The 27,977-nt window shown below is 44.7% G+C and overlaps 1 protein-coding gene across 2 annotated transcripts in view; it reads left to right on the forward strand.

Annotated features, from left to right (window-relative positions):
- Positions 1-27,977, forward strand: part of oxsr1b (oxidative stress responsive kinase 1b) — a 271,259-nt gene that overhangs the window by 151,224 nt on the left and 92,058 nt on the right. For both annotated transcript variants that reach the window (XM_038808848.1, XM_038808847.1), the window contains 4 exons: positions 1,099-1,208; positions 3,056-3,157; positions 18,109-18,242; positions 25,544-25,592. In XM_038808848.1, coding sequence (XP_038664776.1) covers positions 1,099-1,208; positions 3,056-3,157; positions 18,109-18,242; positions 25,544-25,592 — 395 coding nt within the window. The remainder of the gene's footprint in view (positions 1-1,098; positions 1,209-3,055; positions 3,158-18,108; positions 18,243-25,543; positions 25,593-27,977) is intronic.

Consider the following 27,977-nt stretch of genomic DNA (forward strand, 5'->3'; position numbering starts at 1 on the left):
TTTAATTCTACTCAATGACTGCACCTTCCCAGGCCTCTAGGGTCGGGATTTCCAAAGATTCACCAAATTGGGAGTAAAAACAACTTCTCATCGATCCTAAGTGGCTTCCCCCTTATTTTGAAACCGTGTCCCCTGGTTCTAAACTCAATATATTAGCTGCACATACTCTATCCATCCCTTTAAATATTTTGTAGGTTTCAATGGGAACGTCTCATTCTTTGAAACTCGAGAGAAAATCAGCCTATTTCCCCACTTTCGCTCTCATCATAGGGCAATGCTGTCATCCCTGGAACAAGCCTGGTGAAACCTTATTGCACTCCTTCTATGGCAATAATACCCTTCATCGGGTAAGGGGACCCACAGCACGCCAGGTGCAGTCTAACCAAGGTTCTACACAACTGACTCGAGACGTTTCTACTCAAATCCTCTTGCGATAAAGGCTAACACCATTAATCTCTTGCCATTTAAGAAATACTCTTGCAAATCTGTCCCTCCTACCAAAGTGGATAACCTCATGTTTTCCCACATTATATTCTATAGGCCATGTTCTTGCAGTCACTAAGTTTGGGACCCAAGTCATGATCCTTGCGGTACCCCACTAATCGCAGTCTCGTGAAAGTGACCCAGTTATTCCAACAGTTTTCTGCCTGTTAGCCCATCTTTAATCCATGCCAGTATATTACCTCCTATCTCATTTGCTTTAATTTTGCTAACCAACTTTCAGTGGAGGAGTTTATCAAAAACCTTCTGAAAAGCCAAGTATACGAAGTTCACCAATTCTCCTTTTATCAATTATGTTAGTAATGGCCTCAAAAGAATTCCCAACAGGTTCGTCAAACGTCATTTCCCATTCATGTTGACTGCCCAATTAGATCATTACTCTCAGTGTCTATTTGTCACATCTAGCTTTTTGTAACTTAGTAGTTGCAGTTATGACTCTTGTCCCACACATTTGAGGTATGGTGTGCTAAATGTGACAAAATGCACCAGGCAACTTTGGTAGTTCTCTGTAGATTGCTTTATTGGCCTATGTCGAAATATTGAGAAAATGTTATTCTAGTTATGAGCTTTATATCATTCTTTGTTTCCCTGCTCCAGATTTTGGTGTGAGTGCATTCCTGGCAACAGGAGGTGACATGACTAGGAATAAAGTGAGGAAAACCTTTGTGGGCACACCCTGCTGGATGGCACCTGAAGTCATGGAGCAAGTGAGACATGCTTTATTTACATCCAAATGTAAAAATCCTTTCAAAATTCTCAAATGATTGGAACTGAATAATATTACGAGGCGTTTAAAGTTACATAATATCCCAGGTTCAGTCTTTGACCTGAGCTCAACGAGGGCGATGGTTGGGGCCTGCTACTACTTGCCAGAGGAAGAGAAAAGTGTGGATCGGGTCTTTTTTTGTGTGTGTGTGGTTACCATTCTGTGGGGCCCCTGCTGCAAAATGGCATGTGTGGACTGTAGGTGATATTGGCATCAGGAGTCGGCGTGAAACCATCACTGCTCTCAAATAACTGATCAGGACACTCCAAAGAAGTGCAACACGTTGCTCGAGGGATGCGACCACCAGTATCACAATAAAACATCACCTTCAAACAGTTGACAAGAAAGCTAGACTGAAAACATTTCTGACCCTAGGCTATGTGCACTCTCCTTAAAAAGTGGGCATAACTCTTGTCATTGTCATTTCAGTGCCACTTTGGTGCTGTTGGATTTGATCTTTGTTTGATTGCTGGTGGTATTTATATTGCACAACTCTTTTTCTATATTTTTGCAAAAACAGTAACATTGCTTGGGCAGCTCTGCTCCAAAACATTCATGTCCTTCTCTCCTACCCCCACCGCTAAAATTATTGCAACAAAGGTAAGAGTTTAAAGCACTTTCTTTTTGTGGGCTTATCTTACTTTCATCTCTAACTCCCATCTTCTGTACTTCAATCTATATATATTTATTTTTGGTTATTTCCATTGCTTCTCAAATCTTTCCTCCTGTTAACCCCCTCCCCCACCAAGTACTAAAAACATAGAAAAATAGAATTTACAGTGCAGAAGGAGGCCATTTGGCCCATCGAGTCTGCACCAGCCCTTGGAAAGAGCACCCTACTTAAGCCAACGTTCCATCCTGTCTCCGTAATCCCACCTAACCTTTTTGGACACTAAGGGCCACTAATTTAGCATGGTAAATCTACCTAACCTTCACATCTTTGGACTGTGGGAGGAAACTGGAGTACCCTTGGGGCAGCAGGGTAGCATGGTGGTTAGCATAAATGCTTCACAGCTCCAGGATCCCAGGTTCAATTCCCGGCTGGGTCACTGTCTGTGTGGAGTCTGCACGTCGTCCCCCTGTATGCGTGGGTTTCCTCCGGGTGCTCCGGTTTCCTCCCACAGTCCAAAGATGTGCGGGTTAGGTGGATTGGCCATGCTAAATTGCCCGTAGTGCAAGTAAGGTTAAGGGGGGGGGGTTGTTGGGTTACGGGTATAGGGTGGATACGTGGGTTTGAGTAGGGTGATCATGGCTCGGCACAACATTGAGGGCCGAAGGGCCTGTTCTGTGCTGTACTGTTCTATGTTCTATGTACCCGGAGGAAACCCACGCAGGCACAAGGAGAACGTGCAGACTCAACACAGGCAGTGACCCAAGCCGGGAATCTGTTCTGGGACCCTGGAGTTGTGAAGCAACTGTGCTACAGTGCTGCCCACGTCTTGAAATCAAGACTTGCATGGTCTCCTACCCGACACCTCATTTCACAGGACCTCCGAACTATGGAACTGCTCACCTATTTTATTTTAGCTTCCTTTTCATCCTACTTGCCACAGGCAAATTAAAACTTTGGAATTGTGTACCCAGTGCTCACTAATTTAGCGCACTCTTGCTCGTGTCCGGGCTATTGTACTTTGTTCCTTGCCTCAATTTCTTAATTTAAAAATAACTCGTAGAGTTTAAAGAGATGATGATTAAGGAGTATGTGATACAATTCTGGGATTAGTTTTGAGTAAAATACATGTAATACGAAACTTCCAAGGTACTTATGTTTATCCTTTGCCTTAATAGGTTAGAGGCTATGACTTCAAAGCAGACATTTGGAGTTTTGGCATTACAGCCATTGAACTGGCTACAGGAGCAGCTCCTTATCATAAATACCCACCAATGAAGGTAAGGATCACTGCCATGTCCAATAGTTGCAGATTGTTTTACATTTCAATTATTGAACATCACTAGAAATAAAAATTCCATTTGCAGAAAACTGCTGGGAACGTTCAGTAGATTAATCTATGTAGGGAAAAGAAAATTTGTTAAACTTAATAGTCATAGATGTTTGCGGTACTGAATGAGGTCACTTGATGCATGCAGTTTGTAGTTTTGGATTGCTGTACAACAGTCATACCGCTGATCTCTCCCATTTTTGTTGGCATCTACTTCAGAAAGGTATCCACTTTTCCCCATATGCCTTGCCTCTGCAGCGCCCTCTAACAAAGTTGACTTTCATGACATCAGGACATGCAACCGCTTTGCAGCCCATAAGCTACCTTTGCAGTGTAGCAACTGTTATAATGTAGGAGATTCCTTACGTAAACAAATTTCCCTTAACCTCTTTCTTCCCTCATTCACTGTCAGTGACCATTTAATATTGATGAACCCTTGTCACTGATTCCCCAAGCAGAAAGAATAGAATTTCCCCATTGAAATTGTTGATAATTTAAAAAACCTTCATTAATTCTTTTACTCTTTTCTGTTCCAATGGACATAGTCCCAAGTATCTCTCAACTGTTGTCACTCTTTCCTGGACTTAAAGTTGTGCACTTGCAAAGCTACTATATAAGGAGCCGAGGGCAAGTGTCTGCACAAACAACATCAGCTCGAGATACTTTTTTCCACTGTGGGATTTGGCAGGCATGTCCTATGTCCACACTGCTGTTTCCACTCGTGATTGAGCCGTTGTCCATCGCATTAAGAAGTTCAGGGGTATGGAGAGGAATAGTGTGGGGGGGGGGATAGAGCACAGGGTGTCCTTCTATGCCGATAACTCTCTGTTATACGTGTCGGAACAGAGTGTGTCGATAGGGGGAATATTGGAGCTGCTTCGAGTGTTTGGGTCTTTCTCATGGTACAAACTAAATCGAGACAAAACTGAGTATTTTGTGGTGTCTCGGCCAGGGACGGGGGCAGGGCTGGGGGGCTGCCATTCCATAGGGCAGGGACACACTTTGGATACCTGGGGGTGCAGGTTGCCCAGGAGTGGAGGGGGCTCCGCAGGTACAACATTTCTAGTTTGGTGGGGAGAGTGAAAGTTGATCTGGTAAGGTGGGATGGTCTGTCACTGGCGGGTCGGGTACTGGCGGTTAAAATGAATTTCTGTTTATTTTTCAATGCCTGCCGATTTTCCAAAGGCTTTTTTCAGAGAGATTGAGGGAAGGATTACTTTGTTTATATGGGGAGGGAAGGTGGCCAGAGTTAGTACGGTGCTGCTACAGAGGGGAAGGCAGGCAGGGGGTTTGGGTCTTCCGAACCAAATGTATTACTACTGGGCGGCGAATGTGGAGAAGGTGCGGTGCTGGATCAGAGGGGTTGATTCCCAGTGGGGCAGAATGGAGGAGAGTTTGTGCAGGGGGTCGGGTTTGAAAGCACTAGCAACAGCGCCGCTCCCGATAGCTCCGGGGAAATAATCAGCGAGTCCGGTCATAATAGCTTCATTGAGAATTTGGAGGCGGTTTCACCAACACTTCGGGTTGGGGGCAGAGCCAAGGGAAATGCTGATTCGGGGGAACCACAGATTTGAGCCAGGGAAGTGGGATGGAAATGTTTGGAAATGGGCGGAGAAGGGGATTAAGACACTAAAAGATTTGTTTCTCAGGACATCCGGTGGCAGCAATGAAGGCGTAAGTCGCACATTTGGTGGCTCCCGCTCTGATCGGACATTTGGACCTTTCCCCCAATTTTTTTAACGGACTTGAATTGCAGAACGGATGTTAATAGCAATTCTCTACTGAATTCCCACTTCAGTGCTGGAGAAAAGGACTAGAAGTGTTCGTAACGGCAGAAACAAGAAGACAGGGAAGTCTTGCATGGCGGAGGGGCAAACCTCGGGCTTGTCGACCCAGCAGTCTATGGAGCAACTGATGCAAGTCATCCAGGAGGACTTTGCTACGCAGAAACTGGACTGCTTGGACCTGATAAAAGCGTCGATTGAGTGGTTGGAGCTCAGGTTGGACACCCAGGATCGGGCGATCCAGGAGGTGGAGAAGGCGCTGGCTGAATAGGCGGGGCATCAGAGCGCGGTGGAGTTGGAGGTGGGGATGCTGACGGACCAGCAAAAGAAGGTTCTGGAGAAGATGGGGGATCTAGAGAATAGGTCTCGTCGGCAGGCCCTAAGAATTGTCAGGCTCCCGGAAGGGTCCGAAGGAACAGACGCTGGGGCATACGTCGCAGGCATGTTTGAGAAGTTGCTGGGGCATTCTCCCAGCCTTTGGAGGTGGATACGGCTCACAGAGCACCTGTGAAGAAGCCGTGAATGGGAGACCTCCCGAGCGCTATGGTGGTGAGATTCCACAGGTTCTCTGATAAGGAGCGTATTCTGCAGTGGGCCAAGCAGAGACAGAGCTGTAAGTGGACAATAGCATCCTGTTGGTTTATCAAGACCTGAGCGTGGAGGTGGCCAGGAGGAGAGCAGGCTTCAATCAAATCAGGGAAATCCTTTTCAAGAAAAAGGTGAAGTTTGGACTGTTATACCAGCCCGTCTCTGGGTCACGCATGAGGATCAGCAATCTTACTTTGAGTCGCCTGAGGACGCGTTGGAGTTTGCAAGAAAGAAAGGACTGTCAAAGAACTTTTGAACTTGGCTGCAACATTCATGTTTCTGTTTTCTCTGTTTTGTTTCTCTGTTTTTGTCAAAAGTTTCTTGTTTTGCTTGGAACCAGCAGTAGAGCTGAGTGAGTTTAGGTTTTTATTCGCACTGTTGGGGGGGTGGAGGGGTGCTAGTTTTGATCTTGGTGGTTTTCGGTTGGGCAATTGTGTGGGGATTGTTTGATGTCAGAGTTTGTTTGTATGAGCGGGTGGGGAGGGAACAATAGGTGGGAAACTACCTGGCGCCGGGAACGGGGGCCACCATGCTAGCTGGGTGAGCTATCTCTCGGAAGTGCAGTGGGGGGTGTGCATATGTTTGGTTTAGGAAAGGGATTGTGTTACAGGGTGTTGTGCTCGGAGAGGGGGAGGGGGTGAATGTTCTGTTGGCGAGGGTGGGACTTGGGCTGAGGGACAGAGAGGAGGTCGGGGTCGGGGGCTGCCCGAGGATGGACCGGTGGAGGTGCGGATCACGGGCTGATGGCGGGCCCAAAGAAAAGGGGGTGACTGATCGGCGGGGGGGCAGGGACAATGAGCCCCCCAACTAGGCTGATCACCTAGAATGTTCGAGGGTTAAATGGGCCGGTCAAAAGGGCACGTGTGTTTGCGCATCTTGGGGGATTGAAGGCAGACGTGGTGATGTTGCAGGAGACACACCTTAAGGTAGCGGACCAGGTTAGACTGAGGAAAGGCTGGGCCAGCCAGGTGTTTCATTTGGGATTAGATTCAAAGACTAGAGGGGTCACGATCCTGATCAATAAGCGAGTGGTGTTTGAGACGAGTTGAATAGTGTCTGACGTGGGAGTTCGATATATTATGGTCATCGGGAAACTGGAGGGGGTGCAGGTGGTATTAGTGAATGTATATGCGCCAAATTGGGATGATGTGGAGTTTATAAAGAGGATGCTGGGGAAGATACTGGACCTGGACTCGCACAGGTTGGTCATGAAAGGGTACTTCAATACAGTTATGGACACGGACTTAGACCAGTCAAGCTTGAAAACGGGTAGGGTGCCAGCAATGGCAAAGGAACAAAGAGAGTATTTCTTTAAGAGGGAGGTAGCCAGGGAAATGGGGAAAGTAAAGGGTAGTGAGGAGAACCTGGTTGGTGATTCGGTAGGGGTGAATTAGGTGTTGAGAGATTTTTACAGCAGGCTGTACAGGTCGGAATCCCCTATGGGGCCGGAGGGGATCAGGCGCTTCTTGGAGGGGCTGAATTTCCCAACGGTGGATGGAGAGCAGGTAGAAGGGCTGAGGGCCCCAATTGGGCTGGAAGAGATATTGGAGGCTTGTAGGCAATGCAGGTGGGTAAGGCCCCGGGCCCGGATGGGTTCCCAGTGGGGTTTTATAAAACGTTCTCGGGGATACTGGGGCCAGTGTTGTTGAGGATGTTCAATGAGGCAAGGGAAAGAGGGGTGCTGCCGCTGACGATGTCACAGGCAATCATTTTGCTGATTCTGAAGCGGGCAAGAACCCGGAGCTGCGTAGGGCCGACAGGCCGATCTCCCTGCTGAATGTGGATGCCAAGTTGCTGGCCAAAATCTTGCCCTCCAGGATTGAGGACTGTGTTCCGGACGTTATCGGGGAGGACCAGATTGGGTTTGTTAAGGGTAGGCAGTTGGTGGCCAATGTAAGAAGGCTGTTAGATGTGATCATGATGCCACCAGAAGGTAGGGAGGTTGAGGTAGTGGTCGCAATGGATGCGGAAAAGGCTTTTGATCGGGTAGAATGGGATTATCTGTGGGAGTTACTGGGACAGTTCTGATTCGGGTGGGGCTTTATTGACTGGGTCAGGTTGCTGTATCAGGCTCCTGTGGCAAGTGTGCGGACAAACAGGACAACTTTCGACTATTTTAGACTGCACCGGGGGATGAGACTGGGATGATCCCTCTCCCCACTGCTGTTTGCGCTGGTAGAGCCACTGGCAATTGCTGTGAGAGCTTCAGGGGACTGGGGGGGGGGGGGGGGGGGGGGGGGGGCACAGGGTTTTGCTCTATGCGGATGACCTGCTTCTGTACGTTTCAGACCCAGTAGGGGGATGGAGGATATCATGAAGATTTTAGGGGAATTTGGCAGTTTTCGGGGTATAAGCTAAACATGGATCAGGGTGAGATGTTGGTGGTTCAGGCAAGGGGATAGGAGGGGCGACTGGGGGAGCTACCGTTAGGTTAGTTGGGGTAGTTTTCGGTACCTGGGCATCCAAGTGCCGCTGGAATGGGACCGGCTGCATAAATTGAATCTGGCCAGGCTAGTGGACAAATGAAGGACGATTTCCGGAGATGGACGCGCTCCTGTTGTCGCTGGCCGGGAGGGTACAATTGGTGAAAATGGTGGTCCTCCCGAGGTTCCTATTTGTATTTCAATGTCTCCCCATTTTTATTCCGCAGCCCTTTTTTTAAGCAGGTCAACAGGGTGATCACGGGCTTTGTCTGGGCGGGCAAGACCCTGTGTGTAAGGAAGATAATGCTCAAGCAGAGCCGGAGAGAGGGCGGGCTGGCACTGCCAAATTTCAGCAACTATTACTGGGTGGCTAACATAGCCATGGTCAGGAAGTGGCTGGTGGGGGAAGGGTCAGCGTGGGTGCGTATGGAGGCGGCTTCTTGTGAAGGCACCAGTCTGGGGGCGTTATAACTGCGTCTCTGCCTCTCCTGCCGGCACGTACTCCACCAGCCCAATGGTGGTTGCGGCCTGAGAGTTTGGGGTCAGTGGAGGCGACATATGGGAGCATCGGTCTGGGCCCCAATTTGTGATAACCACCGGTTTGTCCCGGGGAGTATGGATGAGGGGTTCCGGGTATGGTGGAGAGCGGGGATTGAGAGGATGGGGGATGTGTTCATAGAGGGGAGCTTTCCGAGTGTGAGGGCGCTGGAGGAAATGTTTGGGCTGGCGAGGGGAAACAAAGTCAGATATTTACAGGTGCGGGACTTCCTACATAAACGGGTGTCTTCCGCCCACTCCTACCGCTGAGGGGGATTCAGGACAGGGTAATTTCCAGAGGGTGGATAGGGAATGGGAGCATCTCGAACATCTATAAGGAGCGTATGGGGTCGGAGGAGACGCAGACCGAGGAGCTGAAGCGCAAGTGGGAGGAGGGGCTGGGAGGGGAGATAGAGGATGGTTTATGGCCAGAAGCGTTGAGTAGAGTCAACGCCTCCGCAACATGTGCCAGGCTCAGCCTGATACAATTTAAGTTTGTGCACCGGGTTCACATGACAGTGGCCCGGATGAGCAGATTCTTTGGGGTGGAGGACAGGTGCACAAAATGTGCGGGAGGACCTGCGAACCATGTCCACATGTTTTGGACATGTCCAAAGCTTCGGTGATTTTGGCAGGGGTTTGCCGATGTTGTGTCCAAGGTTTTAAAAACGAGTGTGGCGCTAGGTCCAGAGGTGGCGTTTTTCAGGGTGTCGGAGGATCCGGGCGTCCAGGAGGAGAAAGAGGCAGACGTTCTCGCCTTTGCTTCCCTGGCAGCCCAGAGACTGATACTATTAGCTTGGAGGGACCCAAAGCTCCCGAAGTCGGAGACCTGGCTGTCGGACATGGCTAGCTTTCTTTGTATGGAGAAAATTAAGTTTGCCTGTTAGGGTTCACCCGGAGGTGGCAACCGTTTGTCGACTTCCTTGCGGAAAATTAATCATCAGCATACTGGGGGGGGGGGGGGGGGGGGGGGGGCTAGTTTGGGTTGGAGTAGGACATCGAACCTGTATGAAACGGAAACGGTTTTTGCACTGTGTTTATGGTTTCATGTATCCTGTCTATTTGGATGCTGTTTCTACACCAAAAATACCTCGATAAAATGTTGATTTTAAAACGATTGTTTCTCAGGGGTCAGTTTGCAGGTTTCAAGGAGCTGGAAGCGAAGTACAGGCTGGAGCAGGGAAAAATGTTTAGATACATGCAGGTTTGAGATTTTGCTGGAAAGGAGATACCGAGCTTCCCGGTGGAGCCGGCCTCCACATTGATGGAGGAGATGCTGACGACAGGGGGACTGGAGAAGGGGGTAGTGTCGGCCTTTTACGGAATTATTTTGGAAGAGGAGAAAGTACCACTGGAAGGGATCAAAGCAAAGTGGGAGGAAGTGTTGGGAGAAGATATGGAGGAGGGGTTCTGGCGTGAAGTTCTCCGGAGAGTGAATGCATCCACCTCTCACGAGGGCGAGGATGAGCTGATTCTTTGACGGAGTGGAAGATGTGTGTGAATGTGGTGGGGGGAGGGGGGGGCCATATTCGGGGTGTCGGACCAGCCAGGGTTGGAAACTGGTGCGGAGGCAGATTTTGTAGCCTTTGCCTCGTTGATTGCCCAAAGGCAGATCGTGATAGATTGGAGAGCAACCTCTCCACCCTGTGCCCTGGTTTGGCAGGGGGACCTGTTGGAATTCTTGAATCTTGAGAAGGTTATGTTTGAACTGAGGGGAAGGATGGAGGGGTTCTACAATTCATGGGCATTATTCAGTGTGCACTTTCAAGGACTAGATAACATCGAACATTAGTTGGGGGCGAATGGGTGAGGGTTGGGGGGAGGGGGTGCTGTGTGTTTTAATGGCGACTATGGGTGATCCCTAATTCCTTTTTGTCATTTGTTTGTGTGAACATGCGGGCTAATGTTTAGGGTTTGGTGGGAGGATCGGATCGTTGTTATTGATATGGGGATTGACATATTTGTTACTGAATTATTGTTTATTGTTGGTGAGTGTAAATCTGGGAGAAAATGTGAAAAAAGAGGAGAATTAAAATTAAAAATTAGAATTAAAAAATATATATATATTTTTTTAAAGTTGTGCACTTGCACTCACATCATCAAGAAATATATTTGAAAGGGAAGGAATGAGTACCCAATTCTGCGAAGTCAAACAATACTCTAGTTTCTTTGTTCATCGGTTTTATTCAAGCACATGCAGGGAAGCTATATCCATACAAGATGGAGGACAAGTCTCTTGATCTCGTATAAAAGAGTCTTCTACTGATGTGCAGATAATTGTTCTTTTGCATTTTGACAGTGAATCATTCAGACTCCAAACATTAGCTCTGTGTTCTCTCCACAGATGCTGTCAGACCTGCTGAGATTGTCCAGCATTTACTGTTTTTGTTTCAGATTCCAGCATCTGTAGTAATTTGCTTTTAACCAAGTTACATATCCTTTTTCTCATTTCTCTGCACAATTATGTTATGTACACATAACTAATTAACTTTGTTACATTCTAAGCATATACATGTGACTATAATATCCAATCACTACCAGTTCTCTTCACTCTTTGCCAAATATCCTGCTTCTGTGACATCAGGTTTTGAAATTGTGTTCCCTGCGCCCAAGTCTGAAACATTTATACATTCAGTGAATAAAGTGAATCCAGCACTGACCCTGGCATACATCACTTCCAACCCTCCTCTGACCTGTTATCAGTGCCAGTCAAGCATATCTGTGTCCAACTAACTCTGTAGTTACACTGTTACTGTTCTCGGCTCACATGTCTTAAATTGATGTTAGCCTCAAATGAAAAGTCACCTGACAACCTGACGCATCACATCAACTGGTAATCTTTATTTTTGTAATATGTTCATAATTATTTTATGAGATTCACAAATATGATTTGGCATTAACAGTAATCTACAGTGGCTACTTTGAATAATCCATGTTTTTAAAGACTCACCAAACCACTAACTTCAGAACCAGTTGTGTTCTGTAGTTATTTTTTCTTTATGTAACATTAATGGTCATGGCTAGAATCCTCCTGAGCTCAATCCTCTGTAAAGTTCTTCCTAATTGGAACATTAAGTATCTTTTCTTTCTGATACTTTTTTTCGAGATAATTCACATATTTCCATCTATTCTGTTTCAATTTCACATTTCCAGCATTTGTCTTTTTAAAATCTCGATAATAACATTGGAGGCATAATTTTGATTAATTCAGATGCAATTTTGATTTTACTCCAGGAAATATAAGTTTCCAGACACAGTATGTAAATCCTTTTGGAGGGCGTCTTTGTGTGTTGAGTGAAGCATACTTGGGAGGACAAAGGTGAATTGGAGGTCTATTAATCAGGAGGCCCAGACTAATGCTCTAAAGACACGGGTTCAAATCCCACCATGGCAGTTGGTGAATTTTGAATTCAATTAAATAAATTTTGAATGAAATGCTACTCTTCATAATTACCTTGAAACTACCAAATTGTTTTTTTTTTTTAAATCTGTTCACTAATGCTCTTCAGGGAAGGCAGTCTGCCATACTTTCATGTGTCCAGACCCAAAGCAAGCACCCTGTGAAATGCCTGAGCAAGGTACTCCGGAAAGTGAAATTAGTCTAAATCAGACAAACTATCCAGTATTGATCGAGGTATTGGAGATGACAAAGGTGCACACTCAACCCTCCAAAGTTGTCCTCCCTAAAATCTGAGGAATTGTACCAAAATTGGGAGAGCTGTCCTACAGAGCCTGACATAACCAAACACTCAATCATACCATGCAGCCAGTGTCTGAATCTCCCACCAAAAGGAGGGAGTGGCCCTTGAACTCTTCAATATTGAATCTAGATTCCATAAAGTTTCATGATAATAGAGTAAAACTGGGCAAGGAAGTCTCCTGATTGCCATCTACCACTCCCTCTCAGATACTAATCAATACTCACACCACTTGTAGCAAAAGCACACTGTACTCTTATGTGCGAGCTACAATGTTCACACTCCAAGAACATTCAGAAGCACCAATATTAGTTCAGGAGATCTGTTTGCTCAGTTGGCTGGACTGCTGATTCATGATGCGGAGCGATGCCAACAGCGTGGGTTAAATTCCTCTACTGGCTGAGGTTATTCATGAGAGACTTACCTTCTCAACCTTGTCCCTCGCTTGAGGTGTGGTGAAAATCAGGTAAAATCACCACCAGTCTGCTCTCGCCTTCAAAGGCGAAAGCAGTCTGGACTATAGTGACTTTACTGGCTGAATTCTGAACAATTCATCTGCTAGACTGAGTTGTGGCATCTGGTGATAAAACCAGCAAGAGGGACTTGATTTTGTCCTCGTCAATCTACCTATTGCAGATACTTCTATCTCTGACAGTATGGGTAGGGACGACTCCCCATACAACCTTTTGTGGAGACAAAGTCCCATTTTTGCACTTTTAAACAACATTCATGCAATGTAAATGTTGTTGGCTAGGCCAGCGTTTATTGCCCTTGAGCAGGTGGTATTGAGCTACCTTCTTGAACTGTTGCAGTCCATGTGGTGTAGCATCCACAGTGCTGTAAGGGGGGGGGGTTGTTCCAGGTAACCCTGTGACAGTGAAGTAACAGTGATGGATTTCCATGTCAGGATGGTGAGTGGCTTGGAGGGGAACTTCCAGATTATGGTATTCCCATGTGTCTGCTGCCATTTGCCTTCTAGATGGTAGAGGACATGGGTTTGGCTGCCTTAAGGAGCCTTGGCAAGTTCCTGCAGTACATCTTCTGGATGATGCAAGCTGCTATGAATGTGTCAGTGGTGGAGGGATGAATGTTTGTGTGTGGGGTGCCAATCAAGCAGGCTGCTTGTCATGAATGATGGTGGCTTCTTGAGTAATATTGGAGCTGCACTCATCCAGGCAAATGGAGAGTATTCTATCACATTCTGACTGGTGCCTTTTCGATGGTGGACAGGCTTTGAGGAATTGGGAGGCGAGTTACTTGCTGCAGGATTCCTAACCTCCGACCTGCTCTTGTAACCACAGTATTTATATGCTCAGTACAGTTTAGTTTCTCATCGATGGTAACCCCATGTTAATCAGGATTCAGTGATGTTAATGCCATTAAATGTCAAGGAGCAATGGCTAGATTGTCTCTTATTGGAGATGGTCATTGCCTGGCACTTGTGTGGCCTGAATATTCCTTTTGTCAGCCAAAGTTTAGATATTGTCCAGGTCTTGCTGCATGTGGACCTGGACTGCTTCAGTATCGGAGGAGTCGCGAATTGTGCTGAACATTGTGCAGTCATCAGTGAACATTCCCACTTTCAACCTTATAATGGAAGGAATGTCATTACTGAAGCAGCCGAAGGTCGTTGGGCCGAGGACACTAACCTGTGGAACTCCTGCAGTGACGTCATGAGACTGAGATGATTGACCTCCAACAACCACAACCATTTTTCTTTGTGCTAGGTATAACTCCCAACCAGGGGAGGGTTTTCCCCCGATTCCCATTGACTCCAGTTTTGCTTGGGATCCTTGATGCTCCACTCGGTCAAATATGGCCTCGATATCAAGGGCAGTCGCTCTCACCTCACCTCGAGTTCAGCTCTTTTGAAAAATGAAAATCGCTTGTCACGAGTAGGCTTCAATGAAGTTACTGTGAAAAGCCCCTAGTCGCCACATTCCGGCGCCTGTCCGGGGAGACTGGTATGGGAATTGAACCGTGCTGCTTGCCTGCCTTGGTCTGCTTTAAAAGCCAGCGATTTAGCCCAGTGTGCTAAACCAGCCCTTTTCTGCATGTTTGAACAAAGATTGTAATAAGGTGATGAGCTAAGTAGCTCTGATGGAATCCAAACTGAGTGTCAGTGAGCAACTTCATTGCTAAGCAAGTTCTGCTTGATAACTCTGTTGATGACCCCTTCAATCACTTGATTAAGAGTAAACTGATGGGATTGTAATTGATCAGGTTGTATTTGTCCTTCTTGTTATGTCCAGGAGTCACCTGGGCAATTTTTCATATTGATGGGTAGATGCTGGGTAGATACCAGTGCTGTAACTATACTGAAACAGCTTGGCACAGGGCGCGACAGGTTCTGGAGCACCATCTTCGGTACTATTGCTGGAACATTGCCAGGCCCATAGCCTTCAGAGTGTACAGACGTCAGCCATTTTGATGTTGCATGGAGTGAATCGAGTTAGCTGAATAATAACATCTGTGATGCTTGAAACTCTGGAGGAGATCGCGATGGGCCAATCACTCGGCAGCTTCTGGCTGAAGATTTGCAAATGCTTCAGTCTTATCTTCTGATATGCTGGGTTCCCCCATCATTGAGGTGAGGGATATTTGTGGAGCTTTCTTCCCTAGTGAGTTGTTTAATTGTCCACCACTATTCACAACTGGATGTGACAGGACTGCAGAGCTTATATTGATCCATCGGTGGTGGAATCGCTTAGCTATGTCTATCACTTGCCCTTTGGACATCTAGTGTTGTAGCTTCACCAGGTTGACTTATTTTTAGGTATGGCTGATGCTGCTCCTGTCATGCCCTCACCCGTTCTTCATTGTCGTAAGCCAGAGGATCAACACTGTTTCAATGGGAGAGTGAGTGAGGAATATGCCAGACCATTCAATTCCACACTTGTGGTTGAGTGCACTTCTGCTGCTAATGGCCTATAGAGCCTCATGGATGCCAATCTTGATTTTTGCGATCTGTCCGAAGTCTGTCCCATTTAACAAAGTTGTATCCATAGAATCCCCACAGTGCAGTAGGAGACTTTCCGGAAGAGCACTCTACCTAGGCCCTCTAACCCCACCGTGGACCCATAACCCTGCATATTGATCATGGCCAATCCACCTAATCTGTGAAACTTTGGACTGTGGGAGGAAATCCATGCAGAAACGGAGAGAACATGCAAATTCCACACAGTCACCCAAGGCTGGAATCGAACCTGGCTGCCTGGTGCTGTGAAACAGCAGTGCTATCACTGTGCCACACAACACAATGGAGGATATCCTCGATGTGAAAACCATACTGTGTCTCCACAAGGCCTATGCAGTGATCACTCTTACCAATACTGTCATGGACAGATGCACCTGTGACTAGCAGATTCGTGAGGATGAGTTCAAGTAGGTTTTTCCACTTGTTGGTTCCCTCACTACCTTCTGTGGACCCAGTCAGGGGAAGGAAATCTGCTATTCTTACTTGGTCTATGCCGTCTGAAATAACTCAGTTGTATTCAACCGCTACAAAAGCACAACTCCGCATCGAACCAGGCACTGGAAACGACAATGGCAAACCCAGTGCCTCAAGGACTGCAACGGTTCAAGGAGGCATCTCACTGCCACCTTCTGAAGGGCATCTAGCGATGCAATACATGCCGGCCTAACCAGTGATGCCCACATCCTGTAAATTATTTTTTTTTTAAAATAGGGATCACAGTCTGAGGATACAGAATAGACTGTTTAGGACAGAGATGAGGAGACATTTCTTCATTCAGTGCAGTCAGCTTGTAGAATTCGCTACCACAGAAAGCAGTTGAGGCCAAAACATTGAATGTTTTCAAGAAGAAGTGAGATATAGCTCTTCGGGTTAAAAGGCTCAAAGGATATGGGGGGAGGAAGACGGGATCAGTCTGTTGACTTGGATGATCAGTCATGATCATAATGAATGGCGGCGCAGGCTCGAAGGACCCCAAATGGCCTCCTCCTATTTTCTACGTTTTTAATCAAGGAATCAACTCTGTTTCAACCAGGCATGTAAAAGAGCATGCCAGAGCAGTATTGGACAAAACAGAAAATGCGGTGCCAACCTGGCGACTCCACAACAGAGCACTGCATGAATGATAACAGAAGAAACATGCTGTAGACAAAGCTAAGCAATCACATAAGCAGTAGACCTGTGCTGGTCGCATTAGGCGTGAATGGTGGTGGACAATTAGAGGTACCAGAGGAGAACGCTTCAAAAAAACCACACCAGCAATAGTGGAGCCCAGCACATCAGTAAAAGGCTGAATTATTTGCAACCATCAGTCTTCAGTCAATTTGATTCACTCCATATGATATGAAGAAATGGCTGATGGCACTGATATGGCAAAGACAATGGGTTCTGACTACATCGCAGCGATAGTACTAAAGACTTGTGCTCCTCTAGAACTAGCTATTCCAGTACAGCTACAAAACTGGCATAGGTCCAACACTGTGAAAAATTGCCCAGATATATCTTAATCACAAAAAGCAGGACAAATGTAATTCGGCCAATTTCCATCGCATCAACCTACACTCGTTCGACAGCAAAATGATGAAAGGTATCATACAGTGATACTATCAAAGCAACAACCTACTCCCCAAAGCCACATTTGGCTTCCATCAGGACCATTTGGTTTCAGACTTAATTACAGCTTTGGTCCAAACAAGGACAAAAAAGCTGAACTTCAGAGATATGGTGAGAACTACTGCCCTAGATAGCATTCAACTGACTGTGGCATCAAGGTTCACCAACAGGCGCTGGGCAATGACCATCTCCTTCAAGAAAGAATTTACCATCCAACAACCCCCCCCCCCCCCCCCCCCCCCCGCCCGCTTCAACCCTTGCCCCATCTCAGTATTAATGGGCACCCCTTTATTCTGAGACTGTGCACGTTGGTCCCAGACTCTCCCATGTGGAGGACATCCTCTCAGCATTTACCCTGTCAGACCCCTTGAGAATCCTATATGTGTCAATAAGATCACTTATCCTGTTTCAAAATGCCACTGAGTAGAGTCCCAACCTGTTTAACCTTTGCTCTTAAGAAAGAAAAAAAGAATCCCTCCATACTGGGAATCATCCCAGAAAACCTTCTCTGAACCTCCTCAATTGAGGGGCAATTTAGCGTGGCCAATCCACCTACCCTGCACATCGTTTGGATTGTGGGGGTGAGACTCTCTCACTGGGAGAATGTGCAAACTCCACACGGACAGTGACCCAGGGCTAGGATTGAACCCGGGACCTCAGTGCTGTGATGCAGCAGTGCTAACCACTGCGCCAGCGTGCCACCTTTTCTCCGTTTAAATAATGCTGTTCTTTTTTTCCCTTCCAAAATGAACAACTTCGCATTTTCCCATATTATACTCCATTTGCCAACTGTTTGCCCACTTGACCTAAGTGGGTATCTCTTAGGTATCTCTTTACAAACTGTTTGTAACCCTCTCTCCACTTGCCTTTCCATCTATTTTTGTGGAAATTGTGATTGAAGTGGTTCAAGAATGACATCTTCAGAAACACAATTCAGGATGGGCAATAAATGCTACCTTGCCAGTGATACAAAAGTCCCTTAAATGGAATAAATATAAATGGACTTGTTGGCTCAGTGTATCTTGATGAAAAATAGAATCCAGCATGGATATCTTTTGCAGAAAAATGAAGGTTTTCTAAAATATCATTATTTTTCTTTTTTTAATATAAATTTAGAGTACCCAATTCTTTTTTTTTTCCACTTAAGGGATATTTAGTGAGACCGACCCTTTCTAAAATATCTGATCCAATTGTGTGGCCATGACACCTGTTGCTCCAAGATAATTTTATAAACTTGAATAAGCAACCTCTTTGTTAATCTGTAATGCTTTCTCCTTGTTTAGGTTTTAATGTTGACTCTTCAGAATGATCCACCCTCATTGGAGACAGGTGTGCAGGATAAGGAAATGGTGAAAAAGTATGGCAAGTCCTTTAGGAAGATGATTTCACAATGTCTACAGAAAGATCCAGAGAAAAGGTAAAAATCAGAGAATTGCCCTGTTCTTGCTCCAGTTCCCAATTTCTGAGATCAGCAATCTGGAAATGTACTCTGGATTGATGAATTAAGGAGGCATGAATCTGGATCATGGCTACGTGATTTGGATTCATTTGTGTTTAGTTTTGTAACAGTGATCAATAAACATCCTCCTCATGCCCTATAGTGGAAACAATAGTAAACAAGAATTTGCATTTATGTAACACCTTTCAGGTAATTATCATAAGATGCTTGCAAGAACATAATCAGACACTTAGTGGCTTTTGTAGCAGGTTTTATAAAAGGAAGTAATTCAATTTTATCTGATCTGGCTAATGAGGCCATTAAGTACTCTTGAATGCCTCGTGAACTGGAGCACCTTTTCATCCAATATAGAAGAAGCGCCTGGCTTCTGCCTAGTATTTATCTGCTTCGATCCAAAATTCAATTCTTGGGGATAAATGACCTGATGGATCTCTCATCATTAAGTTTCTTTTTGTCCTAAAAACATTATATCCCTCACCAAGGTGTGGAATCTTAACTAAAGATTTGTGGTGATCCTTCATGTTGAATACTTGGCAGTGATTTTCTTAATTTATTGCAGACATTACAGGGACTTTTCACAGTAACTACATTTGAAGCCTCCTTGTGACAATAAGCAATTTTCATTTCATTACAGCATAGTCTGGTCCTGCCACATCCTATCTGAAGTGTCACCTCTGGATGAGCAGTAGCACCCTCACCTCTTGAGTTGGAATGTGGATTTAAGTCTTGCTCCAAAGACTGGGCACATAATCTCAGCCGACATATCAGTGTTGTACTGAGGTAGTGCAAGGTCCCACAGCCTCATTTCAATACCATTAAAGCAGAAAATATAATTATTACCTTGTTGCTGTTTGTGGGACTTCACTGTTGACATATTAGTTGTTGTTTCCTATGTTACAACAATGATTATTTCTGAAGTGTCAAATGGCTACAAAGTGCTTTCGATAGAGGTTTTAAAAGGTGCTATGTAACAGTATATTTGTGTTCTAGTGGGTGGCATTTAATAAAGGTCATCAGTGTAGTACTTGACCAGACTCTAGATTTCAGCGGCCAAGATGCGATTGTTGGCTATGGCCTCAGCTGGGAGCCAACTCGGCAGAGACCAAAATTCAAACAATAAAGAAGAAACTATTGCTAAATTTGCAAATGAGACAGATCGGTAGGAAAGTAAGATTTGAAGAAGACCCAAAGCTGCAAGGGGATACAGATAGATTGAAAGATCTGGCATAATGAAGTGTAATGTGGGCAAATGTGAAATTGTCTATTTTGGCAGGAAAAATGAAAAAGAATCATAGAATCCCTACAGTGCAGAAGAAGACCATTTGGCTCATTGAGTCTGCAACGATCAATACCCCACCTTAACCCTGCAACCTCGCAACCCAACCTTCACATCCCCGGACACAAAGGGGCTATTTAGCATGGCCAATCCACTGACCTCGTACATCTTTGGACTGTGGGAGGAAATCGGAGCACCCGGAGGAAACCAGCAGAGACATGGGGAGATTGTACAAACTCCACACAGACAGTCACCCAAGGCTGGAATTGAACACATGCCCCTGGTGCTGTGAGGCAACATTGCTAACCACTGACACTGTGCCACCTAGTATCTCAATGGTGAGAATCTGAGGTATCCTGATGCATGAATTGCAAAAAGGATAGTATGAAGATGCAGCAAGTAATTAGACAAGTGAATGGTTTGTTATTGTTTATTGTGAGTGTCATAATATGCACCCATGCACATCATGAGGTAAAAGTAGGCAGTGACAGACACCCAGGTGAGCCAATCAACATACAGAACACAACCAATCACCAGACAGAACACCAGATGGGGACTTCCAACTATGAAACACACAAGGCATCATCAATCGCCTCTTTCCATTGGTAACAACTGTAGTAACAGCGTGTCGCGTCTTTTCGTCCGACGTCACTTCGTCCAACGACACTTCGTCCACGTCTTTTGGTCCAACGTCTTTTTGTCCGCCCGTCTTTTGGTCCAACGTCACTTCGTCCAATTATCCAATTACAAATTAACTCCGTATAAAACCATTTAATTGATAAAATGCAAGTACAATACAGCAAGTGAATTTAATTGCTAAAATGCAAGTAATTGATAAAATGCAAGTAAAATGCAAGTTGAAAAATGCAGTTAAAAAGTTAAAAAATCTAAAAATGCAGTTATAAAATCTAAAAGTTTACTAATTACTTAAAATTCCCGAAATTACTTAAAATTGATGTAAATTGTAAATTCCCGAAATTCCCTAAAAGTTAGATTTCCAGAACTGTACCCGAGAGAGAATAATGGGGAGAGGACAAGATGATTTGATATTCTACAATTCCGACAGACACAGATATAAGTGGGAGTCTAATTGGATTTAGACAATGAGTGCAGTTCTGAAAGAAGCAGGTTTAAACTCGATTTTCGTCGAGTGATTAAAACCTCTGGTTGACAGTGGGTTCTGACATTACAGGTCTGAAATGATCAAATATTCCATCAGATACAATGGCTCTCATCACGCTGGAGCATACATGGGTGAATATCCTGCAGCTTATCTTAATAATGTCTGGAGATCAAGCAGCACAAATGCAGAACTCAACTTCAAGAGGCGAAATAGGTGGAGAGGATCCTTGAGCAGTAACATTGAAAAACTAGATTAAACTATTTGTAATTGGATAATTGGACGAAGTGACGTTGGACCAAAAGACGGGCGGACAAAAAGACGTTGGACCAAAAGACGTGGACGAAGTGTCGTTGGACGAAATGACGTTGGACGAAAAGACATAGCACCTAGTAACAGTCAGGGTGTACAAATCATTCAACACCTTCTACAAGTGGATCAGAGTTAGCCTGGTCTAGATAGTTAGAGTTAGTTTACTTAGAGTTGTATAGAGTCAACAAAAGACAACTGCGTGCTTCGTAACTGAAGTTCAATAAATCTTATTGAACCAACGCCTACGTTTGGTGTATGCTTCATCGTTTATCTGCATCGTGTTGCAATCCGTGTTACCCCAGGGTGAACAACATGACAGTGAGGAGAATTGAATCCAAAAGTGGGGAGGTTATGCTTCAATTGTACGGGGCATTGGTGAGACCACGTCTGAGAACTGTGTACAGTAGTGGTCTCTTTGTTTCAAGAAGGAAATAAATGCGTTGGAAGCTGTTCAAAGAAAGTGTACTAGATTAGTACCTGGAATGTGTGGGTCGCCTTATGGGGAAAGATTCGATAGGCTTGGCTTGTCTCCCATGGAGTTTAGAAGAGTAAGACACACTTTGATTGAAACATATAAGATCCTGAGATGTCTTGACAAAGTGGATGTGAAAAGAATGTTTCCTCTTGGAGGACAATCTAGAACTAGAGGTCACTGTTTAAAAATAAGGAGTCTCATTTAAGACCAAAGAGACAATTTTTTTTATTCCAAGGGTCATGAGTCTTTAGAACTTTCTTCCTCAAAAGGCAGTGGAAACCTAGCAGAGGTAGATTGATTCTTGATAACAGGGGAGTGAAAGTTTGGAGTATGTGGGAATGTGGAGTTGAGGTTGCCATCAGATCAGCTGTAATCGGCTTAAATGGCAGAGCAGATTCAAGGGACTCCCCCCTCTTTCATACGCATGTATTTCCATGTCAGGAGAGTCAGTAACCAGAGATACAAAGTTAAGATAACTGGTAAAAGAGCCAGAGAAAAGATGAGAATTGTTTTTATGCAACAAGGAATGAGTGTCAGAAGGATAACGGAAGCAGATCCAATAGTAACTTTCAAAATGGAGTTGGATATAAACTTGAAAATTAAATATTTGTTTGGATATGGGAAAACAGTGAGAAAGTGGGACTTGAATTGGTTAACTCTTTCGAATTGGTTAATCCTTTCAAAGAGCTGTCTCGATGCAGTGAACTGAATGGCCTCTTCTGTGCTCTGCGATTCCATAAAATACGAGATGCTTCTAGTCTCTATGGCTGTGGTGAGAACTGCAGAAATGGCTGTAAATGATTACTATGTGTTTTAATGCCCCAGACTCGGCACTGCTTGGATTCACGATCTTTGCTATTTCAATGTTTCATGTGAAACCATAAAAACATTAGCACTTTAAAACTTCAAATATAAAAGTATTCTTTTATAGATTGGATAGTAAACTATAATCCATGGCTGTAAATGCTGTTGGCTTTCAGAACATTCTGGAACAATACACTCGAGCCCACGCAATGTTCTTCTTTCGTCAAATGCGACCTTAGTGTAGGCAGTGTAATTATCAGCCCTATCCAATGGATCAAAGCAGCGGTTCCACCTCTGTCTGTTGTTGTTTATTCATTAGTGAATATGATGTGATGGTCAAACCTTTCAACCCTTCTTTTGTAAACTAGTGTTTAATGTCATCAGTGCAACTCACCCCCCACTTAAACAGATGTGCCACTCTCAGTACGTTGAAGAAAGTTATGAAAATCTAGGTTAAAGGCCATTTCAGGAGCAGAGAAAAGAAAGCGTTAAGCGCAATAGTGCCTATTTTCATACAAACAAATACTGCATTTGCTAAATATCTGAAACAAAGGGGAAAAGCCTGGAACGTTAACTTGTTTTTCTTTATCACATGAACTGTTATAAATGCTGAGTATTTACTGTATTCTGTTTTTATTTTAGTAGCTGTTTTTGGTTGATATCAAACTTCTCCCCCACTTTCCTGCCTTCCCCACATAAGCCACAATCCTTTGACTGGTATGGATGGGTGGGGCTGAATTTCCTAATTCTATGTGAAGAATTTTCTATCAATAATAATCCCTGTATTCCCTTTTGTTTCAACCTTGCCTGGTAACCTGTTATAGGTCTAGTTCTTTCCAAATTACATAGGCACTCCTTGCTAAATTTTTAATTTACCTTACTGCTTTTGAACCCCATGCCTGTCTGAACAATTTGCCTGGATCGAAGGTATTTCCGTTGTTTTAGTTGAGATGAAAATTATCTCTTGTGGCAGGCAATGTAAATTTTTTACAAGTTTATTTATTATGTGGAGATCTACAATCCTCAATTGCAGTGAACTATCCTGCTGCCGTCAACTGCGTATTCACCCAGTACTGTTCTGCTGATTAAAGTGCCTTCCAATTGACATTCTGAACAGGACAGGATGGCAATCTTAAAATTCCCTCTGGAGCTACTCACTAAGGATCCCAAAACTGAACTGACGCCATATTTTCTTTGGGAAAAAAAATGCTGAAATTAGGTTGTTAGTCGAGCATAATGTTTTATTATGCCCTCCCCTGTCACCTCTAACAAAAACCCCTCTCAATCCTATTGTTCACTTCTCCTTTGGCATTTTCCTCTTTCCTATGGAAGGGAAAATCCTGACGCATTCTGCTTGAATCACTTGTTTTCCTACAGCTGAGAAAATCTTCTCTGAGACAGTGTGACTTCAGGCTTTCCAGAGGATACTCCAGAATGGACTTTGTGCCAGAAAAATCTCAGGAAAATGTCTAGAATAACACCTGGAACTTTTCATTCCAGTCATCACAACTTTGACTCTTACTGAGGCTCTGCTCTAGCAATTTGAATGTCCAAGAAACTTTGTCAAAATTCTGCAGTAGCTTCATGATGATGTGACCACAACTGTCTGAATGGGAGATCTGAAACAAGTACCTTCCAAATCCCAACCAAGAGTGTGGTGGCCCCTGTACTAATAACATACCTGAAGGTGGCTGTTCAATTCCTCAAAGATCAGCCACTCTCTGGTGTCAGTATTAAATACAATCTAAATATTAAACACTTTAATCTCTGTTGCCTCCCTGCCAGACTAAAATGGAATGGTGTCACACCACCAGATCTGCAATCCACTCTTGACCACTACTTCAATTCTGCATGGAAGAAATTTGATGTGTCCTTGAATGTTGTAATGACAAAATTATTCTATCAACCCATACCTGGTCAGCTAAATATTCCTTCTACAATACATGTTCACTCCACCATATGTTTAGCATTTCCCATACTTCAGCAACCTCCTCTCTCAAAAGTTTGCAATTGATGAGATCTAGCACTGGATCATTGCCACTAATTTGTAGGCGGTGTGTATTTGACAACAAAGATCTCTGCAAGTCAACAAACCTCCGAGCGTTTAGAATGGCTGTTGTTACCACGCTCCAGTGCTGCAGTGAGAGCTGGTCTGTATATCAGCAACGCAAAATTTCATCAGCGGTGTCTCTGGAACGCTCCTCAGGACTCCATGAGAAGACTGTCAAACAAACTCCGGTGGCCTCATTGAAACCAGATCTACAAGGATTCAGACAAAACTCTGACTAAATCACTTTCAATGTACTGCCGACTGTTTGCAGGGCTAAAAATAATTTCCCACCAGGTCCTGTTCCTTCAATTCTTGGCCAACATTCAAGGAGAGGGGTAAGAAAACCCTCCAAAGGTGCTGAAGTTCTTGAATGTGGCTGCATTGACCTTAATAACAGAAAAGAACTTGCTAACAATTTTTCAGATTGGTGAAAACCTGTTCCTGAGTCCTGTGTCATGTTTCAAGTTCCAACGCCTTAATGATGAGACAGAGCATTGACAGATGAGGAAAGAAAAGGAAGAAAAGCCTGCACTACCCTGTGCGACAATCGCATGAAGACCCATGGCAGAAACATGTGACGTTGAGTAGACATTATCCTTGAATCAAGAGGCAGCCAACTGCAAGTCAAGCTGTCTTGTACCACTTCAGATGGCCGAAGGTCTATTTAATCACACAAGTGGACAATTTTCATGCAAGATCCTCAACTGACCAACAAACACGCTGCAGATTATTATCTAATTGAATGCTGGGAAGGATTTGAGATGCTGAGTGACCTACTGCTTTTACATACTATTGAATGTTGAAGTGATGCAGCAAACAGCCTCATCAACAGTTATTTCATTAAGAAGACTCTCCACCATCACCTTCTTCGAGGGGCAACCAGAGATGTGCAATTCAAGTGTTATGCCAGTATTGACAGTATAATCCGCATCGTGATTGGCCTGCTGAGGGTCCTGCATGAAAAGTGTCCACTTGGGTGATTTTTATATAACATTACAAATTATCATCTTTTTGACAGATCATTGGTCTTTTCTGATTACTTGGCATAAAAGATCAAAACCTTCTTCCCTTCTGTAACACATCTGAATCTTGCAAAGGCTTATCAGGTTTGACAAATTTCAGGCAGGCCTAATTTGTTAATCAACCAGGTTCGGCAAATAAAGGACCAGCCAGTTCGATTGTGTTGTTGTCTCCTAATTGGCTTTTTTCTTCTTAATTTCAGGCCCACGGCGGCAGAATTTTTAAAACACAAGTTTTTCCAAAAAGCTAAGGTAAGCTCTCACATCATCCTGTTATTATATCCGTTAATAAATATTGCAATATGGCTGTTGGAGTTGATATAGGAAATTGTATCGACTTCTTAAAAAATACACCCATGTAGGCATTGCTGCCCATCACTAATTGTCTTTGAGAAGATAATAGTAAGTTGGCCTCTTCAACCACTGCAGTCCATTCAGTAAGGTGTTTCCACAATGCTGTTAGGTACTCCTAGTAAGAAGTCTTACAACACCAGGTTAAAGTCCTAGGTACTCCTAGGATTTTGACACAGTAAAGTTTTATATTTCCAAGTCAAGATGGTGTGTGACTTGGAGGAAAACGCCATCTTAGAGGAAAACTTGCAGGTATTCTTCCCAAACCCTGCAGCCCTTATACTTGCAGATAGTAAGAGGTTATGGATTTGGAAGCTGGTGTTGAAAAAGCCTGGGCAGGTTGTTGTGCTGCATCTTCTAGATGGTTCATGTTGCTTCTGTGGTGGTGAATGTTTTAAGGTGGTGGATGGGATACTAATTAAGTGAGTTGCTGGATAGTGCCAAGTTTCTTGAGTGTTGTCCATGCGAATGGTGGTGCTCTGTCACACCCCTGACTTGCGCCTTGTAGATTGTAGTAAGGGCATTCATAGGTGAGTCACTCACAGCAGAATATTCATTCTCCAACCTCTTGTAGCCATAAATTTGTGTGACTAGTCCAGTTCATTTTTTGGTTAGTGGTGACCCTTAAGGTGTTTGATGAGATATTCGACCATCTTAGAACTTTAATATCAAAGGGAGGTGGTTAAATTCAGAGATGATTATTGCTTGAAACTTTTCTACGGAAATGTTACTAGTCACTCAGCCCAAGTCTGAATTCTGTCTGGTTCTTGGTGCATGAAGGCACATCTATTCTAATGACATGTGAAACGTGCAGATTAAATTACCCTCTTATGAACTGAACTGATCTCTCCACGCATCTTCTCTACTGAGTAGCACGACACTTTGTATGCTTCACCTGATATCTGTGTATTTACTTTGTATGTTTATCATATGTCCTATGTTTTTCATGTATGGAACGATCTGCCTGGACTGTATGCAGAACAGTACTTTTCCCTGTAGCTCATTACACATGACAATAAATCCAAATCCAAACTGAGCATTATGAAATCATCAATGATCATTCCACTTCAGATACAAAAGAAAAATATGTGGATTTTGGAAATCTGAAGTAAAGAAAATACTGAAAATACTCTGCATTCATCAAAATGTTGAACAACATTCAACCTTAATTTTGTGTTGCACTCCAGAGATGCTGCCAGACCTGCTTAGTAATTCCAGCATTTTCTGTTATGTTCTGATTATGATAGGGGAGAATGTCACTACAGGGCCGGAAGATGGTTGGGTCTCGGACACTACCCTGCAAAACTCCTGTAGTGGTGTCCTGGGGCTGAGATGATTATCCTGCAACAATCCCAGGTATCTTTCTTTGTGTTAGGTATGTCTCAAATGACTACAGCCTGTGAAGCGTTACTCTCTGTCTCTCTCTCTGTCTCTCTCTCTGTCTCTCTCTCTGTCTCTCTCTCTGTCTCTCTCTCTGTCTCTCTCTCTCTGTCTCTCTGTCTCTCTGTCTCTCTGTCTCTCTGTCTCTCTGTCTCTCTGTCTCTCTGTGTCTCTGTCCGGCTCTCTCTGTGTGTCTCTGGCTCTCTCTGTGTGTGTGTGTGTGTGTGTGTGTCTCTTTCTCTCTCTCTCTCTCTCTCTCTCTCTCTCTCTCTCTCTCTCTCTCTCTCTCTGTGTGTCTCTGTGTGTGTGTGTCTCTCTCTCTCTCTTTCTCTCTTTCATTCTCTCTCTCTCTCTCTGTCTTTCTCTCTTTTCTCTCTCTGGCTCTCTCTCTTTTCTCTCTCTGGCCGTCTCTTTCTCTCTCCCTCTCGAACTGGCCGTCTCTCTCTCTCTCTCTCTCTCTCTCTCTCTCTCTCTCTGGCCGCCTCTCTCTCTCTCTGGCCGCCTCTCTCTCTCTCTGGCCGCCTCTCTCTCTGTCTGGCCGCCTCTCTCTCTGTCTGGCCGCCTCTCTCTCTCTGTCTGGCCGCCTCTCTCTCTGTCTGGCCGCCTCTCTCTCTCTCTGGCCGCCTCTCTCTCTCTCTGGCCGTCTCTCTCTCTCTCTGGCCGCCTCTCTCTCTCTCTCTCTCTGGTCCGCCTCTCTCTCTCTCTCTCTGGCCGCCCTCCTACTCTCTCTGGCCCGCCGTCTCTCTCTCTCTCTCTCTGGCCGCTCTCTCTCTCTCTCTCTGGCCGCCTCTCTCTCTCTCTCTCTGGCCGCCTCTCTCTCTCTCTGGCCGCCTCTCTCTCTCTCTCTCTCTCTCTGGCCGCCTCTCTCTCTCTCTCTGGCGCCTCTCTCTCTCTCTGGCCGCCTCT

Source organism: Scyliorhinus canicula, chromosome 10 (assembly GCF_902713615.1).
Source record: "Scyliorhinus canicula chromosome 10, sScyCan1.1, whole genome shotgun sequence".
NCBI lineage: Eukaryota > Metazoa > Chordata > Chondrichthyes > Carcharhiniformes > Scyliorhinidae > Scyliorhinus > Scyliorhinus canicula.